This window comes from Aedes albopictus, chromosome 3 (assembly GCF_035046485.1).
Source record: "Aedes albopictus strain Foshan chromosome 3, AalbF5, whole genome shotgun sequence".
NCBI classification, from domain to species: domain Eukaryota; kingdom Metazoa; phylum Arthropoda; class Insecta; order Diptera; family Culicidae; genus Aedes; species Aedes albopictus.
Window position 1 is genome coordinate 441,065,067 of NC_085138.1, and position 21,250 is coordinate 441,086,316.

The following is a 21,250-nucleotide window of genomic DNA, read 5'->3' on the forward strand; positions in this document are numbered from 1 at the left end:
TCACAATCAAAGCTTTTGAGTTTCTTGGAAAGAGAATGTTTATAATTATACGAATACTTGGTCAGAATTTCCCAAGAATTTCGAAAATTTACTAAAGGTCTCGTAACGATAAATCATCATAACAAATTGGGAACAAAGTTCAAAATGCCAAATTAGGGGTAAAATGGCCCAACTCATAAAATCATTTCTCAATGTGATTCGATCATTACTACAGGTGGATGGTTTAAGATATGTTTGCAAAAAACATCCTTCTAGAACCCAGGCAGACAAACCCACGGGAAATCTTTTCATTTCCCAATGAAAATTCTGGTTTTTAAGATTTAAGGTTTTCTGGTGATTTCATTACCAGTCATGTGTTTTCAGGAAGATTGAGAAACGCATGGAGGCGCATGGTTGTTCATGCCTACGCTGTCCACTGTCCATGTTAGGGGTCATTCAAATATGACGACCATCGTTTAGGACGGAGGAGGTCTGTAACTTTATTAATCACTAAAAATCGATGAAAACGCATTAGTTTCGTTTATATTTTTACTACAATATCAAGCAAATATTGTTGAGTTGTTGTTATCTTTTTGAATGCCTAACAAATGAAGCTATTTATCATTGAAAGCGATGAAAGTTCAACCCCTACCAAGGGACTCTCTAGGAATATATAAAGTACATATCAGGAAAGTGGTTCAATAAAGAACTCAACGGAGCGAACCTGATGTGATGGTTGAAGAACATGCCTTGCACGCCGTGAAATTGGAATCGAATCCCTCTCCTGAAGAACTCACAAATAGTGAATTCTCCCTTAAGGTGAAACATCAAGAAATCCCGTTGCAATTTTGCATACAAACTTTAGAGGCACAAATCTGACGAACGAAGCATCGAACCAAGCCGCACTTGATTATCCTGGCTTCGCTAACTTGCAAAAAGAGGCAGCTTTTCCAAATCGAGCGCATTTGTTTACGAATTTTTAAGATTTGTGCTCTTGAAAACGTTAGTAGCATAAAATGTCGACCATTGTGGCAACCATATTGGTATTCTTTGAAGTTTCTCCTTAAGAAGTGTTAGAAATCTGTAGAAATTCCGAGATGAATCAGCTTAGGGCAAAAAATCTCCTTGAACAGGTAAAAAGTGACACAATTGTGAAGTTTTACTGACTAAAAAACAAATCAATTTTACAAAACTTGTTCGGAATCTAGGATGGGCCGCCCTAGTGCGTGATATATGTGATAATCCACAAAGCGGAAAAACATTCCGTACCTACCAACCAACCGACCTACAGAACCTTTTTTTGCATCTCAACGAAAAAATATTCTATCAAATTAACGAAACAAGTTCGCTCTCGTACACGCGGGTTCACAATTTTAATTTTTAAACAAAACTGCTTTCGGTATGCAAGCGCGATGTGCAATGCAATGCGCGCGCCAATGACGGGGGCCCAGGCAAGCATTCGACAAGCCCAGAGACCCCAAACGAGCGCCACCACCGCACCGACGACCGACCGCCAGGAGGCAATTCCGCATCCGCGACGACTACTGTCGAGTCGAGGTAGCCATCCGAGCAATAAGTTTGAGGGTGGTAGAGACCGAGCGACAGATAGAGAGAGATATATTGCATATAAATTTAATTTTTAACTTCAATTTCATGGAAACGTGGCGAATTGCGACGGGCGTGACCCAGTTTTGTGTCCGACCCCCCGTCGTCGTTGTGTCCCGGTGCATCCGTCGAAGTCGTTATCGTCGTCCTCTCATAACGTCATAACATCATATCAACCGAGATCACGTTTCGTTAGGTTTTTGAGTGGGAAATAGTTTCAGTCGAATTCTGTTGATGTCAGCTATGGTGCTGGGACCCGGTAGGAACATTGGCGATGTCAATCAAAAAGTAATTTGGATTGGATAACCATGCGTCTCCATGGGTTTCTGAGTTTTCCGGTTTGCTCGTTGCTACAGGTGCCCACGGTTTCGAAATTAAAATGGAATGTTATAGTCGTGTAGTGCAGTTTGTTAGCAACAAGTTGCATAATTTTCTGAACTAGTCGATAATCTGTAGACATTATATACTAGAAACTATCGAAATATACTTCCTCCTAGCTTTGAATTATCATCACTTTTTTACTTGTTGAAATTTAACAGTACTCAAGTGGACATTTGTGCATAGAAATGAGAGTTTGAGAATATTTTTCTTATTAAGTACTATAAATATTACTTATATAATACTTACAGGGGATAGACAAAATGATCGGGACAGGCAAACTTTTCCCTTTTCAAAAAAAATTCAAATAGCTGTAACTTTTCGATAAGTGCATCAAATATTCTAAAATTTTCACTGTAAGCTGATCCACTATTTGTGTATCAGTGAACAAAATTCGGAAAAGGTCGAACGATTCTGCACGAAGTTATAAAGATTCTAAAAAAAGGCAAAATTATCCGATAGCCAACTTTGAGCTGTTATATCTCCGGATTTGATGAACCGAATGCAATGAAATTTTGACCATTTATGACTTATATAATGGGCTTCGAAAAACTTTTGACATAACTAAAAATTCTTAACACGGAAGAAAATTATAACGATTAGATTATTTTTATAATAAAACACCAAATTTTCTTAAATTTCAACATCGTTAAAAAATTCAAGATGCTAATTATAGTTCATTTTAATTCCCTCTGATTCTCTTGAATGCAGATATGTTTTGATAGAAAGTTACAACCTAGGCGGCAATTCATTGAAAAAGTAATGGGATGCATATTAAAAATACACCAATTTACTAAAAAATCATAAAATTAATGAAATCGCTATAACTTTTTCTCTCGGTAATAACTTAAAGTTGTGTCAAACGTTTTTCAGAGCACATTATATGAGTCATAAATGGACAAAATTTCATTGCATTCGGTTCATTGAATCCGGAGATATAACAGCTCAAAGTTGGCTATCGGATAATTTTACCTTTTTCTAAAATGCTTATAACTTCGTGCAGAATAGCCCGATCTTTTCCAAATTTTGTTCACTAATACACTACTAGTTGATCAACTTACAGTGAACATTTTAGAATATTTGATGCACTTATCGAAAAGTTACAGCTAATTGGACATTTTTTTAAAAAGTGGATATTTTGCCTGTCCCGATCAATTTGTCTATCCCCTGTATATACTTATTGATACTGATAGTTTCGGCGCTGCTTCTCTTGTTCTACATCAACTATTGCTGTTGTTCCTTTCCTTATCATTCCATCTGAAGCCCATCGAATATTGCCGTTGATAGTTATTCTGCTACGTTAAAGCATTTACTCAAAAGAGGGGCATTGTCAATTAACAGTTTGTGTCGATTTGACGAAAATTTGTTGGTGACGGGGCTGGTAAATTGAACCACTTGAACATCCTAGACCTAGAGACTACGAGACCCCATCAATCACGCATACCTTTAACAAAAATTCTAATTTTCAAATGAGACGTCAAAAAAGTTTCTAATCAGATGCAGAGCCTTTTCGAATTATTGAGAAAGAATTATTGATTTTCAGAGTAATTTAGCACCAGGATCTTGGGGAGTAATCAATAGTAAAAATACAAAATAGCAGTTATTCGTTTTGAAACCCTTAAATCTCTCTGGGGAAAAATAGAAGAAACCCCATTTGCTCCTAGTGATTGGAAAAGCCCACATAATCGATCTTACAGCAACAACACTAGGAGTGGAAGTTGGAGATCCGTAGCTGTACAAAAGACTGATTTAACATATTTCGCACAAACTGAAAACTTCGGTACAAAAAATTTCAGCAGACCGGAGAGCTTTCTTGAAAGCCTTATGAGCCATCTTCGTTTCAACCAAAAGACGCCTGTTTTTGCTTCTTCTACATTGTTGATTTTGCTATGAAGTATTTCTTGTAGACAGTGTTGCATTTGAACGCGATAAATTTGCGTTCATGTTCAAATTCGGCACGCTGCGATCAAAACGATTTGAACAATGTTCAGTTCAAAATTTGGAACGCGTGCGAGCTCGAAATTGAACGCACCTTGAACAATGAGCAAGAACTGCACCAGTATAATATCAACATGCTAACATGGTACCCTGGTACCCGCCAAACTGAAATGGTCATATTTCTGCGATTTTTTCGCCAATCCTTGCAATCTTGGGCTTATTGGATTCAGAATCTGACCCTCTATTGTGAGGAGGAACCAGTCCGGTCACCGTGAATTGCGGATAGTCCGTATTTCGAAGCAGAATCTTAATGCCCGATGCCACATGTCCTAAATCGTATGGCACATTTTTCCGTGCAACAACGAGTGTATACAAATGTGCCACAAAGTCCTAGGAGAGAAGGTATATAGGGCACTGCATGAAATTCATTCCTTCTCTTTCACTCTTACAGAAATTTTGTAAACAACAAGGCCAAGAAACGTCAAAATCCCATACAAAATCAAAACAATGCAGTGCCCTATAGGATATGATGACGCATCCAAGCATCCAAGGACCGAGACGACCCCGGACGTTTCGATCCGCTCCCTTCCCAGCCCCACAATGCAATGTATGTACGTATTACTAATTGGTATTATGTGGTTCAGTAAAGAGCCATGTTCCATGAAGTCTGATTTCTACGGAACTCTGGACGACTAGACCGATTCATTAGCTTTACATATCGATAGAATAGTGCATTAGAACATTGAGCCGAATGGGGATCTGAACGGGCGTTCTTGAGCAGTGAAAAGCTCTGACACGCAAGTTCAATGTTTACTGCGTTCATGTTCAAAAAATTGAACGCGTTCAGCTCACTTTTAGCTCGCGTTCAGTTCAAATGCAACACTGCTTGTAGATACCATGAAAGATAGGTGGAATTTTAAGTTAAGTGATATATGATCTATAAAACCTTAGAATTCCGTCAAACTAGAGTTTCTAGGACCCCTATAGCCACATCTGTAAAGGCGTGGGTATTTAGCATGACCATCCCGTGGGTGACGGGTTCGATTCTTAGACGGTTCAAAAACATTTCGTAATTGAAATTTCCATGACTTTCATGGGCAAAAAGTATCTTCGTGCCTGCCACACCATTATGTATACAAATGCAAAATGGGCAAGTAGTTGATCAACTTACAGTGAAAATTTGAGAAAATTATATACACTTTTCGAAAAGTTACAGCTAATTTAACATTTTTTGGAATGTGAAAATTTTGCCTGTCGCGATCATTTTGTCTATCCCCTGTATGTGTTTCATTTCGTTCACAAGAACTAAATGTGGTATTATCCAAAAATTTTCAGATATTTTGGGAAGAACAAAAACTAAAATCATATCACTTTGAGTTATTCGTACGATATTCATTAAATTTTTGAATAACGCACCAATATCACATAGAGATATGACCTCAATAATTGTACGATTTGAGATCTGATTTAGATATTCTCGTCTTCCCGGGAAGTGACGTTTTCAAACGCGATTGTATCCTTTTGAAATGTTGGTGCCTACATCGTTACCTTTAGAGTTTGTTATCCTAACTTTTGAGGTGTTTATCAGCCCTCTTTTATTTGTAATAGATCCTTTGACCTAAGAATTCGATTTCGCATTATGTACATGATACCGAACAATAAACAAGGACGAAAAATGGAGTCAAGTTTTACGAAGGTCTTAATGCTTTGCGTATTACTGAATATTATGCAGATCCGCAAGTAATGCTATCATGTTAAGTTTTTATATTATTTTTTTGTTCATTCGATTGTGAAAAGGCATGAAGAAGTACTAAGTTTTTTAGTATAAAGTAGAAGAAGTGCAAATAATCATTATTCAAAAACAACTCAGAAACATGGTTTGACATAAGGTATGAGACGTTTTGGGCGGGGGTTGCTGTTTTGAACACCTTCTGCCTCTAATTCGATGAATTTTCAATCGCCTCCAGCCAATCGCTTTCAGGCGCCCGGCCCCGAACGTAAGCAGTCCTTAGATCATCTTCAACTGCAAAACGGCCACGTGTGCGCGGCCTATCAAGAAACCGACGCCGGCGGTCCCATACTGGCTCTCTGCTAATTATAGTTTTAGCTTGTCATTCCTCCGACATACAACCTACGTGCCCAGCCCACCGTAGCTTGCCGTGTTTTATATGTTTCTCCTTTTATACTTCAGGTAAAATTCGTAGTTCATGCAACGCCGTCAGATGCCGTTGCAACACTTTACGCTCGGAGACTTCAAAGGCTCTTCGATCAACTTCTCTCAACGGTCACGTTTCATGGCCGTATATAGCGACCGGAAGAATCAGAGTCTTGTACAACGCGAGTTTTAACTTCGTTTGCAATCTACGGGACTTGCTGGTTTCACAGACCGAAGAAGGCCCGATTTTCAGCCGCAAGCCATCTTCTTCTCACTTCGCTGTGACCACCAGCACTGCTGAGTTATGTACTTGGTCTTTGTGGTCGTAAGTCAAATATTCGCAGGCCTTCCTTTTGAAGGGTATGAACACCTCTTCCACGGCCCGACGGTCGATCCCGATGATTTCGATATTGTCCGTGAAGCCCAGTAAGCCGCGTAACAGTATTCCGCTCTTTTGCACACCAGCTTTCCTTATCGCTTCTTTCGGTATATTTGAAAGAGCATCGGCCTACTTCAGCCTTTCTAAGGTTACGAACGATGACGAAATTTCATCCGCAACCCGTACACTTGATTTCAAACCATTAAGCGTCGCACGAATCACTCTAATCAGCTTTGTCGGAAAACCATGTTCGACCATAACTTGTTATAGCTCGTTTTGCTTCACAAAATCGTACCCCACCTTGAAATCTATAAACAGATGATGAGTCTGCATGTTGTAGTCCCAAAATTTATCGAGAACCTGCCGCAGGGTAAACATCTGGTCCGTCGTTGATCGATCCCCTTGATATCCCGCCTGACGAAGGAGTCCTCAATCGGCTTCAACCTGTATAACAGAATTCCGGATAAAATTGCGTACGGTGAAATGAGAAGTGTTTTTGCTCTGTAACTCGCGCAATCCAGTCTATGCCCTTTCTTGTATAGAGGGCAAATGAGGCCGTCCAACCAACCAGCAGGCAGTTCTTCCTCTTCCCATATCTTCAATATTTATAATACGGTGTAAGAGTGGATACAGCTGTTCACTAGCCACAGCTCGGTCGGGAGTTCGTCTTTCCCAGCAGATTTGTTGTTGTTTAGCTCTCTAATCGCTATCTTGAGTTCGTCTAGCATTGGTTGAAGATTCCACAGCCTGTCCGTCGACGTCGATTGGAATTCCGTCTGTCGCTGTCCCACCGTTCAACAATTCCTCGAAAAGCTCTCTCCACCTGGTAGCCACTATTATTTTGTCTGTCAGCAAGTTCCCTTCACGTTCATACATACACTCCCGGTAAAAGTTAGGATCAATTCTAAGAACATTATATTTTCACGACTTCAGACAACGACTGTGCAGACTGAACGAAACATAACACTCGAAAACGGGCAAACGAAACAACAATAAGTGAATACCGGTTATATTCGTGAGAAGTTTGTCACCCGTAGCTGGAATCGAAGCTTCATCCCATAGCATTTTGCGATTAGAATCCTGATTGGATTCTCTGACGTTTTTCCTCAATGCATAATCGAGTTTATTTTTTTCCTGTATGAAAGTTATTCTTAAAGATGCAACAATTTTCAAAGGATATCCGGCCATTTGACCAAACGGCGACTGGTTGAATGCCGTTTCGCCGTAGGCTATTTGACCGTAAGCCATTTGGCCAAAATACTTCAAACGTGCGGCCAATCTCTGAGTAACTATCAGTGCGCTTAAGGTGATACATCAGAGGATACAAATATGGCACAGTTGCCGACTTGAATCCCAACTCACATTACTTGAAAATCAATGAACAAATACGCCTGATTTGGATTATATGCCTCTTTTTACATGTGAGTAGAGCCCGGATAACCAAAAGCAGCATGATTCGTCAGATTTGTGTTTCTAAAATTTTAATGTCAAATTTAAGTTACTCAAATATTCAACGAAGATTTTCCATTATTTGAGCTTAGATCGTTCTTCACAGCGAAAAATCTTGTGATATTAAGTATACCGTTTTCGCTGCACATCAGTCGCGTCATAGAGGTTATGTTTGAATTACATCTTCTCCACGCGTCAAATTAGCTGCCGCAACTTGAAAGTGGGTCTAGCAATCGCTGGAACCGAACCGACAGACAAGTCAGATAAAAGTTAAATCTTGACACGCATTCGTACACTAATTCGTTGATTGAATGACTTGTATCCCTCAAATAGCCGAGATTTTACCGAGTGAGAAGGTGAATGCTTAATATTATACTGCTTCTAGGTATCTGTTGGAACGGGTTAGTTGACACTTAATAGTTATTTATGTAACGAGTTGCAAAATTATGATTTTTACAGCACGAGTTGTACATTTTTTCCAACGAGGTTTGTCGAGTTGGATAAATACGAAGAGTGCTCAAAAAATCGAGTTTTGAAACGAGTTGCATACAAAGTTTTTTGCAATGAGAGACAAAATTTCACTAGAATGTCATCGTTAACATCAATATCATTGTGCTTCGCGTTGATTGAATGGGAACGGCCACGTGTTCCATCCTGCTAGACACAAAATTTGGATCAAGCAAGCCCCCTGGGATGAACCTGCCTACGGCAGAAAATCCCCGAATAAAGAGGTAAAAAAAATCAAGCAAACCGTGCTATAACCGTCACAGTTTTTCAAGATCTAGCTGTGGAAACTGAGGTAAGGTTGTTGAGGTTGTCAATCAAACAATTGCATTATGATTCATAATGCAACCGAAATGAGTTGCATTATGAACCATAGTGCAATTGTTTGGTATCGAGCGGAAAAATAGGCCGTTACCTTACCGAAACGGCAAGTATAAACTATAATGTTATAGTGCCGAGTTGCAAAAAATAAAATAAACGAAAAAAGTGTGATAATGGTTGGAAAACAATGTAACCAAGTAGAATTACGTTTGAAAAATGATACATCACCAGAAATTGCACACCTGGATGTTACAAAATTATTTGCTGTTTTTCTAGATTTACACATTAGAAACATTTTGGAATGCTAACGGCCAATAGATCATAAGAAATGTCCCCCCTGATTACATACGCTAATCTTTCTAGTTTTCCATTAAGAGATAAGTTGGCTTTGAAACAGCCAATATTTTATCGGTGAATTTTCCTCCTGTAAATCCTAGGCTGTTCTTTTGCATTACAATGGTGACATGATTGCGTTAGTTCATTACTTTTACGGCATTTGACCAAACGGCATTCGTTCAAATGGCCCCATTCAACCAAAGTACATATGGCTAAACGGCATTCAGTCAAATAGTATTCGGTCTAATAACCCGAAATCGAAGAAAAGTAGACTTTATATCTTGCTTTTTATCGTTCTTTTGTTAAGGAAAAGTTGAAATTTACTAGTTTTGCACACTTCATCCTTTCTCGACCCCACTCCATGCAGTGTTGTGAAATTTCATTAATTTTTTAAATTGAACTCGGTGAAATAAAAAAAAATACTAAAGAAATTCGAAGAAGTCTAAGAAATCACCGTGAAAACAACGATATTTACAGGAACTTCACGAAAAATAAGTGAAGAGATCGGTAACGATGGAAGAATTTATCAAACTACTTTAGAAAAACGTGCACATCCTGCAATGATCATCAACTAATCCCGTATGACAACGCATCAGCAATCAGCATGCAATGCAAGATAGATAGTCCACTTGGTGATCAGAAGGTTGGTTGGGTTAATCATAGGTTGTCCTTTTTGTTTTTTTTTTTTGGCATAATTACTTTTCAGATCGTTTGGTAATTTTTCTCCGGTTGTTCACAAATGTAATATTACGGTGAAGTTTTACAGAGAGCCGTAAAATGTTCTAAATGCATATAAATATCTATATAATGTCCGAATTTGAGCATTTTATTAGAATAAAGCCATTCCATTAGAACTACTGAGTACAGAGTAGTTCCAAGTTTAACCAATTTCCTATCTCAGAAAAAATGCAATACCTCGCTGAAAGTGACGGATTCGATTCCTGTTCATACCATTGGAAGTGCTTATAGAAGCTGAGAAGCAGACTTTGTCCCAGGGTCCAGAAGACGACGAAGGTGAGCTAAATCAGAACTGTTTGTTTGGAGATTTCTATATTTCGATCGGAATTTAATAGGGTGAAGCCAATCCTATGAATGCGAATAGAAGCACTCTCCTCTACCACGCATTTATGCATCAATAGAAATGGAAATAGATATGGCGGTGGAAACGCATGGTAGACAACCGACTACCGTCGGTTGTTCCTCTGAATAGCAGCATTGATTAGAAGTCGTCCCTCTGAATAGCAGCATTGATTAGAAGTTTCCATACCTTAGCTAGTCCTAGCAAAGGCATATGTCTTATGTATTTCAAGCACAATTCATTCAAATTTCTCAAGTCTAAACAAAATTCAATACAGATAGTTGTTGTAATTTAAAGTTCAATTCCATATAACTCCATCTGTTATCTCCGTCCTCTCAAAACGTAGTGTGAAAAATCATACCAATAACGCACGTGTGAATAATACTGGCGATAATTTGTCCGCACTAATTCGATGTTAAGCTTAAAATTGTGCAATTTTTTACCTTTACCTCTCACCACTTTCATCGCATCACCGTCTCCAAGTATAGAGATAATAGTGGGAGTAGGGGAAAAAATTAAACATCCCCGTGCGACCGCACATACCTAAATTTTATCGTTCGTTCAATGCACATCACACACCCGGAGCCCAAAACTGAAATTTCGCAAAAAAAAAAAGAACCAGGTAGGTGACCGGCGCAAAAAAAAGTGTTAAACCAGAGCCCAGCAATGTCACGTGACACAATCGAGAGAACGGAAACGAGGGACCGGCTGCTTGTATTTTTGTTTGAAAAATTGAAACATATCAGCATTTTTTCACTAATTAACTATTATTTATGCATGATTTATTCATATTTTCTTTTCTCGCTCGGCTCCTGGTCCCAGTGCATGCCCGCCCATTGCCCAACCATGTGAGTGTGTTTGTGTTACCCGATCCCAATGAAACTCCCCACCATCCATCCCTTCCGTCCTGCGTACGTATGCCAGATTTGTTTTTTTCCGTTGTCCCTTGTGGGAATGTTCTTGTTTTCCCAAATGGTTTATCTGTGTTTTTCGTTTTTTAAAGGTTGAATAATATTTTTCCGATTCGGGATTATAGGTTCTGAGCGCTACGAGAGTATCTAAGAAACGTGCAGAAAAAACTGCAATTCGAACAGGTTCAAACTGTGTATGTTGATGTGGGGTTGGGTTGCGAGTGATAATTATTTCAGCATCCGAAAAAAGTTTCTACAGCAATTTTACTAAAATGGGTGTTTTTCTTTCTTTTGTTTCGTCTCTTCTCTTCCAACAGTCGATCAGCCGTTATTCGAGGCCGTGTGGTGACATCGCTACAGATGGGACTGGTCGGAGTGCGAGTCAGTACTTCTACACCGTTGGAGGGCTTCACATTGACACGTGACGATGGATGGTTCGATTTGATGGTCAACGGCGGTGGAGCTATAACTCTTCAGTTCGGTAGATCGCCCTTCCGACCTCAGACCAGAATTGTGCAAGTTCCGTGGAACGAAGTGGTGATCATCGAGACCGTGATCATGTCCACCATGGATGACAAGGAGAAAACAGGACCCCCGCATACCTGTTTCTCGCACGACTACGACTCCATGAAGCCCGTTGTTTTGGCCACGTGGAAGCACGGTTTCCAAGGAGCCTGTCCTGATCGCAGTGCCATCCTGGCAGAATCTCAAGTTGTTCAAGAATCTCTTGCCATCCCTGGAACTGGGCTGAACCTGGTCTACCATAGTAGCAGAGCCGCCGGATACTTATCGACGATCAAATTGCAACTAACTCCCGACGCTATCCCAGCGACCTTGAAGCTAATCCACCTGCGTATAACCATCGAAGGCATTCTATTCGAGAGGATCTTCGAAGCTGATCCAGGAATCAAATTCACCTACCCTTGGAACAGGTTGAACATCTATCGCCAACGAGTTTACGGCATTACAACGGCAGTCGTCAAGGTCGGTTATCAATACACCGACTGCAAGGACATCATCTGGGATGTGCAGACAACGAAGCTAAGTGGTCACGACATGAGCATCTCAGAAGTAGGTGGATGGAACCTGGATATTCACCATAGATATAACTTCCACGAAGGCATTCTGCAGAAAGGTGACGGATCCAACATCTATCTAAAGCACAAACCTCGCGTAATCCTAACCACCATGGGCGACGGTCATCAACGGCCACTGGATTGTAGCGATTGCAATGGTATTGCCGCCAAGCAAAGACTACTGGCACCGGTAGCTCTGGCCGCAGCTCCAGACGGAAGTCTCTACGTAGGCGACTTCAACTACATCCGCCGGATCATGATTGACGGAACCGTAAAGACTGTGGTGAAGCTCAACGCTACCCGAGTTTCCTACCGCTATCACATGGCGCTCAGTCCCTTGGATGGCTCACTGTACATTTCCGATCCGGAATCTCATCAGATCATAAAGGTCAAGAACAAGGATGATTCGCATGATCCCGAGCACAACTGGGAGCCGGTCGTCGGTAGCGGAGAACGTTGTCTACCCGGCGATGAAGCACACTGCGGCGATGGTGGCCTAGCTCGCGATGCAAAGCTGGCTTACCCCAAAGGCGTTGCAATTTCCTCGGATAATGTACTCTACTTTGCCGACGGAACCAACATTCGTATGGTAGATCGCGATGGAGTCATCAGCACCTTGATCGGTAATCACATGCACAAGTCACATTGGAAACCAGTTCCATGTGAAGGAACACTTAAGATCGAAGAAATGCACCTTCGCTGGCCTACCGAACTGACGATCAACCCTCTGGATGACACTCTTCACATCATCGACGATCACATGATCCTACGCATGACACCAGACGGACGCGTACGAGTTATCGCAGGTCGTCCACTGCACTGTGCCTCGGCATCCCCAGCGACTTTCGATTCGGACCTCGCAGCTCACGCTACCCTAGTAATGCCCCAAAGTATTGCATTCGCCCCATCTGGCGATCTCTACGTGGCGGAAAGCGACTCCCAGAGAATCAACCGCATTCGTGTAATCGGAACCGATGGTAAAGTAGCTTCCTACGCCGGTGCCGAGTCCAAGTGCAACTGTCTCGAACGTGGATGCGACTGCTACGAAGCCGATCACTACCTAGCTATCAGTGCCAAATTCAACACGATCTCGGCCATCACCGTAACTCCGGACGGTCACGTCCACATCGCCGATCAAGCCAACTACCGCATCCGATCGGTCATTTCAAGTCTTCCAGAGGCAGGCACTTCCAAGGAGTACGAAATCTACGCACCCAACGCTCAAGAAATCTACGTCTTCAACCGATTCGGTCAGCACATCGCCACCAAGAACATCATGACTGGTGAAACTACTTACAGTTTCTTGTACAACGTCAACACCTCCAACGGAAAACTCAGCACCGTCACTGACGCCGCCGGAAACAAAGTGTTCCTTCTGCGAGACTACACAGCACAAGTCAACTCGATTGAAAACACCAAGGGCCAGAAATGCCGCCTTCGCATGACTCGCATGAAGATGCTGCACGAACTGAACACTCCGGACAACTACAACGTCACATTCGACTATCACGGACCGACTGGCCTGCTGAAGACCAAGCTCGACTCCACGGGACGCTCGTACGTGTACAACTACGATGAATTCGGTAGATTAACCTCGGCCGTCACTCCCACCGGAAAGGTGATCGATCTTTCGTTTGACCTGAGCGTTAAGGGAGCAACCGTCAAGGTGACTGAAAACTCCCAACGAGAAGTGTCCATGCTCATTCAAGGTTCATCGGTGGTATCTCGAGTCGGCGAAGCTGCCACGAAGACTACCGTGCTTGTTGATGGAGGTACCACCAGCATAGCACCTTGGGGCAATACAGTTTCCGTCGAATCGGTTCCTTATATTCTACTGGCTGAAATAGATCCCCTGTTGGCCGAAAGTTATCCGGTCCCGTCGAAACAGCGTACCGAAATCAATGGAGATCTGTCAAACCGGTTCGAATGGAGGTACTTCATCCGACACGTTCCAGTTCGCGGGAAGAACGCCCGATCGCTGACCCAGGTCGGAAGGAAACTACGCGTCAATGGAGAGAACCTGTTGACGTTCGAATACGAGAAGGATAGCTCGTCGATCACCGTTTCCGTGGACGATAAGACCGAACTGTTGAACGTAACGTACGACAAGTCATCCAGACCGATTGCGTATCGTCCGCAGTCGGGTGAGTACGCCGACGTAGATTTGGAGTATGATCGCTTCGGACGGTTGATCTCGTGGAAGTGGGGTAACCTTAAGGAAGAATATACCTTCGATCGAGCGGGTAGATTGAACGAAATCAAGTACGGAGACGACAGCTCGATTGTGTACGCCTTCAAGGACATGTTCAGCAGCCTACCGTTGAAGGTGACAACACCTCGTAGATCGGATTATCTCCTACAATACGATGACGCGGGAGCGTTACAATCGCTGACAACTCCCAGAGGACACATCCACGCTTTCTCACTGCAGACTTCTCTTGGATTCTTCAAATATCAGTACTTCTCGCCGATCAACCGCCATCCGTTTGAGATCCTTTACAACGACGATGGGCAAATCTTGGCCAAGATCCATCCGCATCAGTCCGGAAAGGTGGCGTTCGTGTATGATAACGCCGGACGACTGGAAACCATTTTGGCTGGATTGTCGTCGACGCAGTACATCTACCAGGAGAGCACGAGCTTGGTGAAGATGGTGGAGGTTTTGGAGCCCGGATTCGAACTGAGGAGAGAGTTCAAGTACCATGCTGGAGTTATGAAGGACGAGAAGCTGAAGTTTGGTTCCAAGAGTGCTCTGGCATCGGCGCACTTCAAATACCAGTATGACGGAAACGCTCGGATGAGTGGAATCGAGATGGATATCGACGGAAAGGATTTGCCTATTCTGAGATTCAAATATGGTCAGAGCTTGGGAACGCTGGATGCAATAAGCGACTTGAGAATAACGAGGAACGCTTTCAACAGAACTGTGGTGCAAGATACTTCGAAGCAGTTCTTCACGATCACGGACTTCGATGAACACGGTAGAGTGAAGAGTGTGCTGATCAATATCAAGTCATTTGATGTATACCGATTGGAGTTGGATTACGATTTAAGGAACAGGATCAAGACGCACAAGGTTATGGTAGGCCGTGTGACCTCCCTGGACAAGGTGAACTACAACGCCGATGGTCATGTGAGTGAGGTGGTAGGAACGAACAGCTGGAAGTATCTGTACGACGAGAATGGTAACATCATTGGAATTCTGGAGCATGGTGATAAGACAAACTTGGGATATGACACCGGTGATCGTGTCGTTCAGGTTGGAGATGTAGAGTTCAACAGCTACGACGCTCGAGGTTATGTAGTACGACGTGGCGAGCAGAAGTATCGATATAACAACAGAGGCCAACTGATTCACGCTTTGGAGCGCGATCGCTTCCAAACCTGGTACTTCTACGATGATATGGGTCGACTGGTAGCCAGCCACGATGAGAAGGGAAATGTAACGCAATACTTCTACGCGAATATCAACGCACCCGAGCTGATCACGCATATCCACTATCCGAAAGTGTCGAGAACGTTCCGTTTCTTGTACGACGATCGCGATATGTTGGTAGCGGTAGAAACAGGCGAACAACGGTACTATGTGGCAACGGATCAGAATGGATCACCGATCGCGTTCTTCGATGTGAACGGAAACATCGTGAAGGAGGTCCGGCGAACTCCATTCGGAAAGATCGTCAAAGATTCCAACCCAGATTTCTTCATTCCGATCGATTTCCACGGAGGCCTATTGGATCCCAATACTCGGCTGGTATACCTAGAGAAGCGTTTGTACGATACAGCGGTCGGACAGTGGATGACTCCATCATGGGAACAGCTAGCCACGGAGATGCGATTGCCAACGGATGTGTTCATTTATCGCTTCCACAATAACGATCCGATCAACCGGAAGGAACCCATGAACTACATGAACGACCTGAAGTCCTGGCTGAAGCTGTTCGGATACGACGTGACCAAGATGCAAGGATCCAAGTATACCAAGGATATGATCTACAGACCGAAGGCCATGATCAAGTCGCCGCAGCTGGCGCCGGACTTTGGCGTCATGTCCGGACTGCAGTGCATCGTTGAAAAGGTAAGTGATAGCTACTCATATAGTTTATTTATTTGAGGCTCAATCGCATATGCGCTTCACGGAGCCGAAGAAACAATGACTAATTGCTTGATTTTCTGCTCCACAGATTGACGAGAAATTCTCCGACTTTGGATTTGTGCCGAAACCATTGCTCAAGATGGAATTGAAGACGAGCAATTTGCTACCCCGGGTTGCCTATCGACGAGGAGTGTTCGGAGAAGGTGTTCTAATCTCTCGCATTGATGGCCGAGCGCTGGTCAGCGTAGTCGACGGATCGAACAGTGTGGTTCAGGATGTCGTGTCGTCGGTGTTCAACAGCTCTTACTTCTTGGACTTGCACTTCAGCATTCACGATCAGGACGTGTTCTACTTCGTGAAAGACAACATAATGAAGCTGCGCGATGATACGGAAGAGCTTAGAAGGTTAGGCGGAATGTTCAACATTTCGACACACGAGATCAACGATCATGCTGGAACGAACGGTAAAGAGCTGAGGTTGCATGGGCCTGACGCTGTGGTGATCATCAAGTATGGTGTCGATCCCGAGCAAGAGAGGCATCGAATATTGAAACATGCCCATAAACGAGCAGTGGAAAGGGCCTGGGAACTGGAGAAGCAGCTGGTGGCTGCGGGCTTCCAAGGACGTGGTGACTGGACGGAGGAGGAGAAGGAAGAACTGATATCGCATGGCGATGTCGATGGGTGGGTCGGTGTCGACATTCACAGCATACACAAATATCCCCAGCTGGCGGATGATCCGGGCAATGTAGCCTTCCAGCGGGATTCTAAGCGAAAACGGCGGAAGAGTGGGGGATCACATAAAACGCTAACGCTAAGGCAGCACAGGCACGAAAGTTCGTGAAATAGCACTGGCGCCACGTTAGCCCCCCAAACGTTAGTGTAATATCTCTATCCGATCTGTGAAGCTTTCCAAAAAACAAAACTGATGCGTTGCGTATGCAACAAGATAAGCAAATTTCAAAGAACGCTCTCTCTCTTTTAAGGAAAATCTTTCTCCGAGAACTGATTTGAAGGAAGAGACGTAAATATTAGAAATATTGTGATACATAGATTTATTTTGGATTATTTTCGTAGGGTTAAAGAAAATGAGAATAACGATTGAAGGAGATGTAGGATTGTGCAAAAATAAAATGAGACCGTTACAAGTTTTCTACACTTGATCACTCGAGAGCAGCCCTTTCTCTTTCGCGGAGAGTCGGAAGAGATAGAACAGCATATAGCAAGGAATGATAATATCAACATACATTGAAATACTTTCACATACAAACTCACAGGAAGCAAAACACACCACTGACGAAAATGCCCATAGCAAACTGCTAAAAAAATCGAAAGAGAACATATTTTTATAGACACTCCCCAGGCAAAAACAATAAGAAATGCTACAAAATGAAAAACGTAAAAATATGGTTTCCGCCATGTTGTGAATGTCGCCATTTTATTTCTACGAGACACCGACCCATCATCAACGTCATCACAACCAAATGATCCGAGCAAACTTAACAATAATCAATAGCTGTTAGAAACAACAAAAAATGTCAAAGCCCCCTTTTAAACAATGTTCATCAAAATAATAAATGGTATCAACAAAACAAACGAATCAAATCAAAACTCACCCATTGTCACTCACAAACAGAGAAACGATAAAAATGAAAAAAGGTGATCACAAACATAGTCATTACACGCTAGATGGAAAAGGAAAAAAAATGTCCGAGGCGAAACGAACAGAATATTATCATTTTATATATTTTGCCGATACGAACGCAATGAAAGAGAAAGTGGAAAGAGATCGTAAGGGCGAGCACGGAGAAAACTTATAAATAGTGGAGAATGTAGTTAATTAGATGAAAATTCAATGTGAAAATTGTGAATGTCTTTTAGCGATAAGAAACTTATAGTATATAAGACCGAAACATCAAGAACAAACAGTAGAATATGATAATTTGAACAACATACCGACGCAAAAGCCGAACGTAAAGCAAAACAAAATTGGTGTTGTGCAAACAGTGCCATTGGAACTAGTCGAAATGTCCGTGTGTCGTTATTGACGTCGTCAGAGCATGGCAGCGTCAATGATCGCAGTTCAAATAAACTGAAAACAGACATTTGCAAAACAAAAAAAAAACCGGAGACAACTCAAAAATGGTCGTGGAGATATTTTTACAAACAGAGAATCTTAATGAAAAAAAAATACACAAAACGAGCAAAATAACGCAAAACGGACTGACTGAGAAAACTCTTAAAACTCCCAAAACGCGGATTAGAAAATGTAAGAAGAAAGCAGAAGTTACAAGTGGTGCCATATAAAGAAAGGAAGAATGAAGAAGAAAAAGCGTTAAAACGGGAACGATAAAGCACTTAATTGTTAAGGTGACAAAAACAAGCAAACTCTGTACAGTAAAGTAGGACAAATGTAGGTGATTAGGGCGGTTGAAAAAATGCGTCAAAAAGGGCAGACTCAAAGCTTAAATAGTGAAATCTTCTCTATCTGCGAAATTTACTGATTTTATCTAAACGCTAAGACAATGCTCGATTGCGACGGCAGCGCCATCGCAGCGAGCGTTGCCACTAGCAACGACTGTCTCTCTTTGAATGTACAAAACAAAGTGAACAGTGCGTATGTAGTAGTGAACCATGACGCGCAAATATGCGTATTTTAATTTGTGCAAACACGCGCCATTTTAATTTCGATTCAGAATCGAGCTTAACGTGAACAGAAATAAAATGAATGTAAAAATGTTGATCTTCACTATCTCTTGATACACCACAAAACAAATAACAACAAACGAAACGAAATCATACACACACAGACACAAATCCGTCTTGCTTCCTGATTTTAAACTGATAAGTAGAGAAAAAAAACTCGGAGAAAACAATCTCTAGCGAATGTCGATATAGTAAATGGAAATTACAACTCAAATGGTTGACCGCAAGCAGTGAAAAAACGAAAGAAGGAAAATAATGAATTCTCTCTTTTCTTGGCTTCTACAGGGTATTTGTAATAAATTCTTATAGAGAGCAGAACATGACACAAGTGAAATAGAAAATCTGTATTCAGAACAAAAGAATTTATGAAAAAGAACAACAGTTGAATCTTCAGAAATAAAAAAAAAATGCAAAACAATACCAAACCATATAAAATAGTAACAGTAAGTAGCAAACCTGACAAACAGTTAAACAAGAAAACAGAAAAAATGGGAAACTATCTTCTTTTCGCATAACCATCAAACACAGATCAACCACACACTAACACAAACGAATACTCGTTTCCTCATAATACTCTCACCAATACTCGCTCATACCGACACATTAGACTATTGTTTTTGTGCATTTTCCTCAAAGCCAACCGTAAACCAAAGGACGCTTATGAATTATTCTTATTGAACTCAGTTTGACGCAAGCTTTCCACGTGAACACTATATTACGCCTGGAGATTGTTTATTTTCTATACTGAAACACTGCATTTAAACTGTTAGTGAGAAGAGTGCAAGTGACTGCTACTTCCCCCTCCCCCCAAAAGTCCCTTAGTGGATAAATAACGCCGCCAATGTAGTGATTGGATTTGTTTCGTTGACGAAGCTCGTCATTTTTCGAATCTTAGCGATGAGATAAACTTACCAAGAGAATCGTAGAATCGTAGCGAATTACTACAGATACTATAGAAAACGTTGAACTGAAAAGCAATACAAACGATTAGAAGCATTGTTTCTTCGCGGCCCTGTTGCTTTTGCTCTCTCGATGCGAGAGAACTGTGTTTTCGACTCGATGTGTTAATTTAACGTGTAAATTTCCCAAAAGATCTGCGATTGAAATCGTTATGAAAAATCGTCCCAAAACTGTGCAATCCGAAAATTGTTTCAAAACAATCGTATCATCCGCAAAAATGCTGTTCAGCATTATTATTGTAAAAGTCTTGTATATAATTTGTATAACGAAAGCAAAACGTATATTTATTGTTTTATGATTTTGTCCACTTCCGCAAAATCTTAATTTGTAACAAATCGAAAAGGCATTTCCCAGAAAAGTGAACCCACGAAGTTCATTTTTACTCAGTTAACTAAGAAATTTGTAAATAGATCCAAGCAACCTGTGTGCACATTACTATGTCTCTCGCTCAGCTGAGTTGTGCCAGAGGTTACTTAGTTTTAACCTGTATAACCGTGAAACTTGTCGTTGTTGAGCAAAAACAAAACAGCAAAACACGTACCCGACGATCATTGCTATAATATAGTAATAAACTAATCGGCAGTACCAATCAATAATCGGTCTTTTTGTAGAACCTTATCCCGATCCTACCCCGAAAATCTCTTTTTGTACATTTTCCAACCCACAACATTTAGACGCAAAAAGCCCCCACAAACCGTAGGACTGTAAAATCAAACGTTTTTAACAGATGCCATTTGAGAAGAATCAAATAAGCGGCAGAAACAGAACAACAATGTTATGAGACAAATATTATCAATTGTGGTCATGTGAATATCGGACGACGCAGCAACAAAATGACGCTTGACAAACAAGAAGTATAACATGACAAGCAAACCGGAAGAATAAATCGAACGAAGCTAGTGAGTGAATCTCTTTTTTTGTAACATATTAATGCTAGGGAAGAATAAACTCGTAAGTAAAAAAAAGAGAAAAAAAAACAACAAATAAGACAACATTAAAATTAACAACACAAACAGCAAACAACTGGTGTAGCGAAAAGTTTGAACAAAAGAAAAACGACATGCGAAAGGTGGGGGAAAATAAACTGTAAAAATTAAATAGTAGTGCGAACAATGGAATGAAGAGAGGAAGAACCGAAAAGCAACAATATTATTATTACGATTATTATTAATTATTATTATTCATGAAAAACTAATGATGAAAGATAAATAAAAAAATATTTAAAAAAAATACTGGAATTGGCTGATGAACTTAACGAGCTGATAATACCACAGTCCAAAATAATCCGCGCAATAGAGAGAATTAAACAAGTCAGAAACGGAAAAAAGAAAACTGCGATATTTTTCTAGAAATAATAACAAGTCTTTCGAACAAATTGT

At 41.4% G+C, this 21,250-nt stretch overlaps 1 protein-coding gene across 11 annotated transcripts in view; it reads left to right on the forward strand.

Moving 5' to 3' along the window:
- LOC109425970 (teneurin-m) overlaps nt 1-20,921 on the forward strand; it is a 649,264-nt gene extending 628,343 nt beyond the window's left edge. For all 11 annotated transcript variants that reach the window (XM_062856604.1, XM_062856606.1, XM_029876005.2 and 8 more), the window contains 2 exons: nt 11,351-16,187; nt 16,294-20,921. In XM_062856604.1, coding sequence (XP_062712588.1) covers nt 11,351-16,187; nt 16,294-17,049 — 5,593 coding nt within the window. In that variant the 3' untranslated portion in view covers nt 17,050-20,921. The remainder of the gene's footprint in view (nt 1-11,350; nt 16,188-16,293) is intronic.
- Nucleotides 20,922-21,250: the final 329 nt, after the last annotated feature.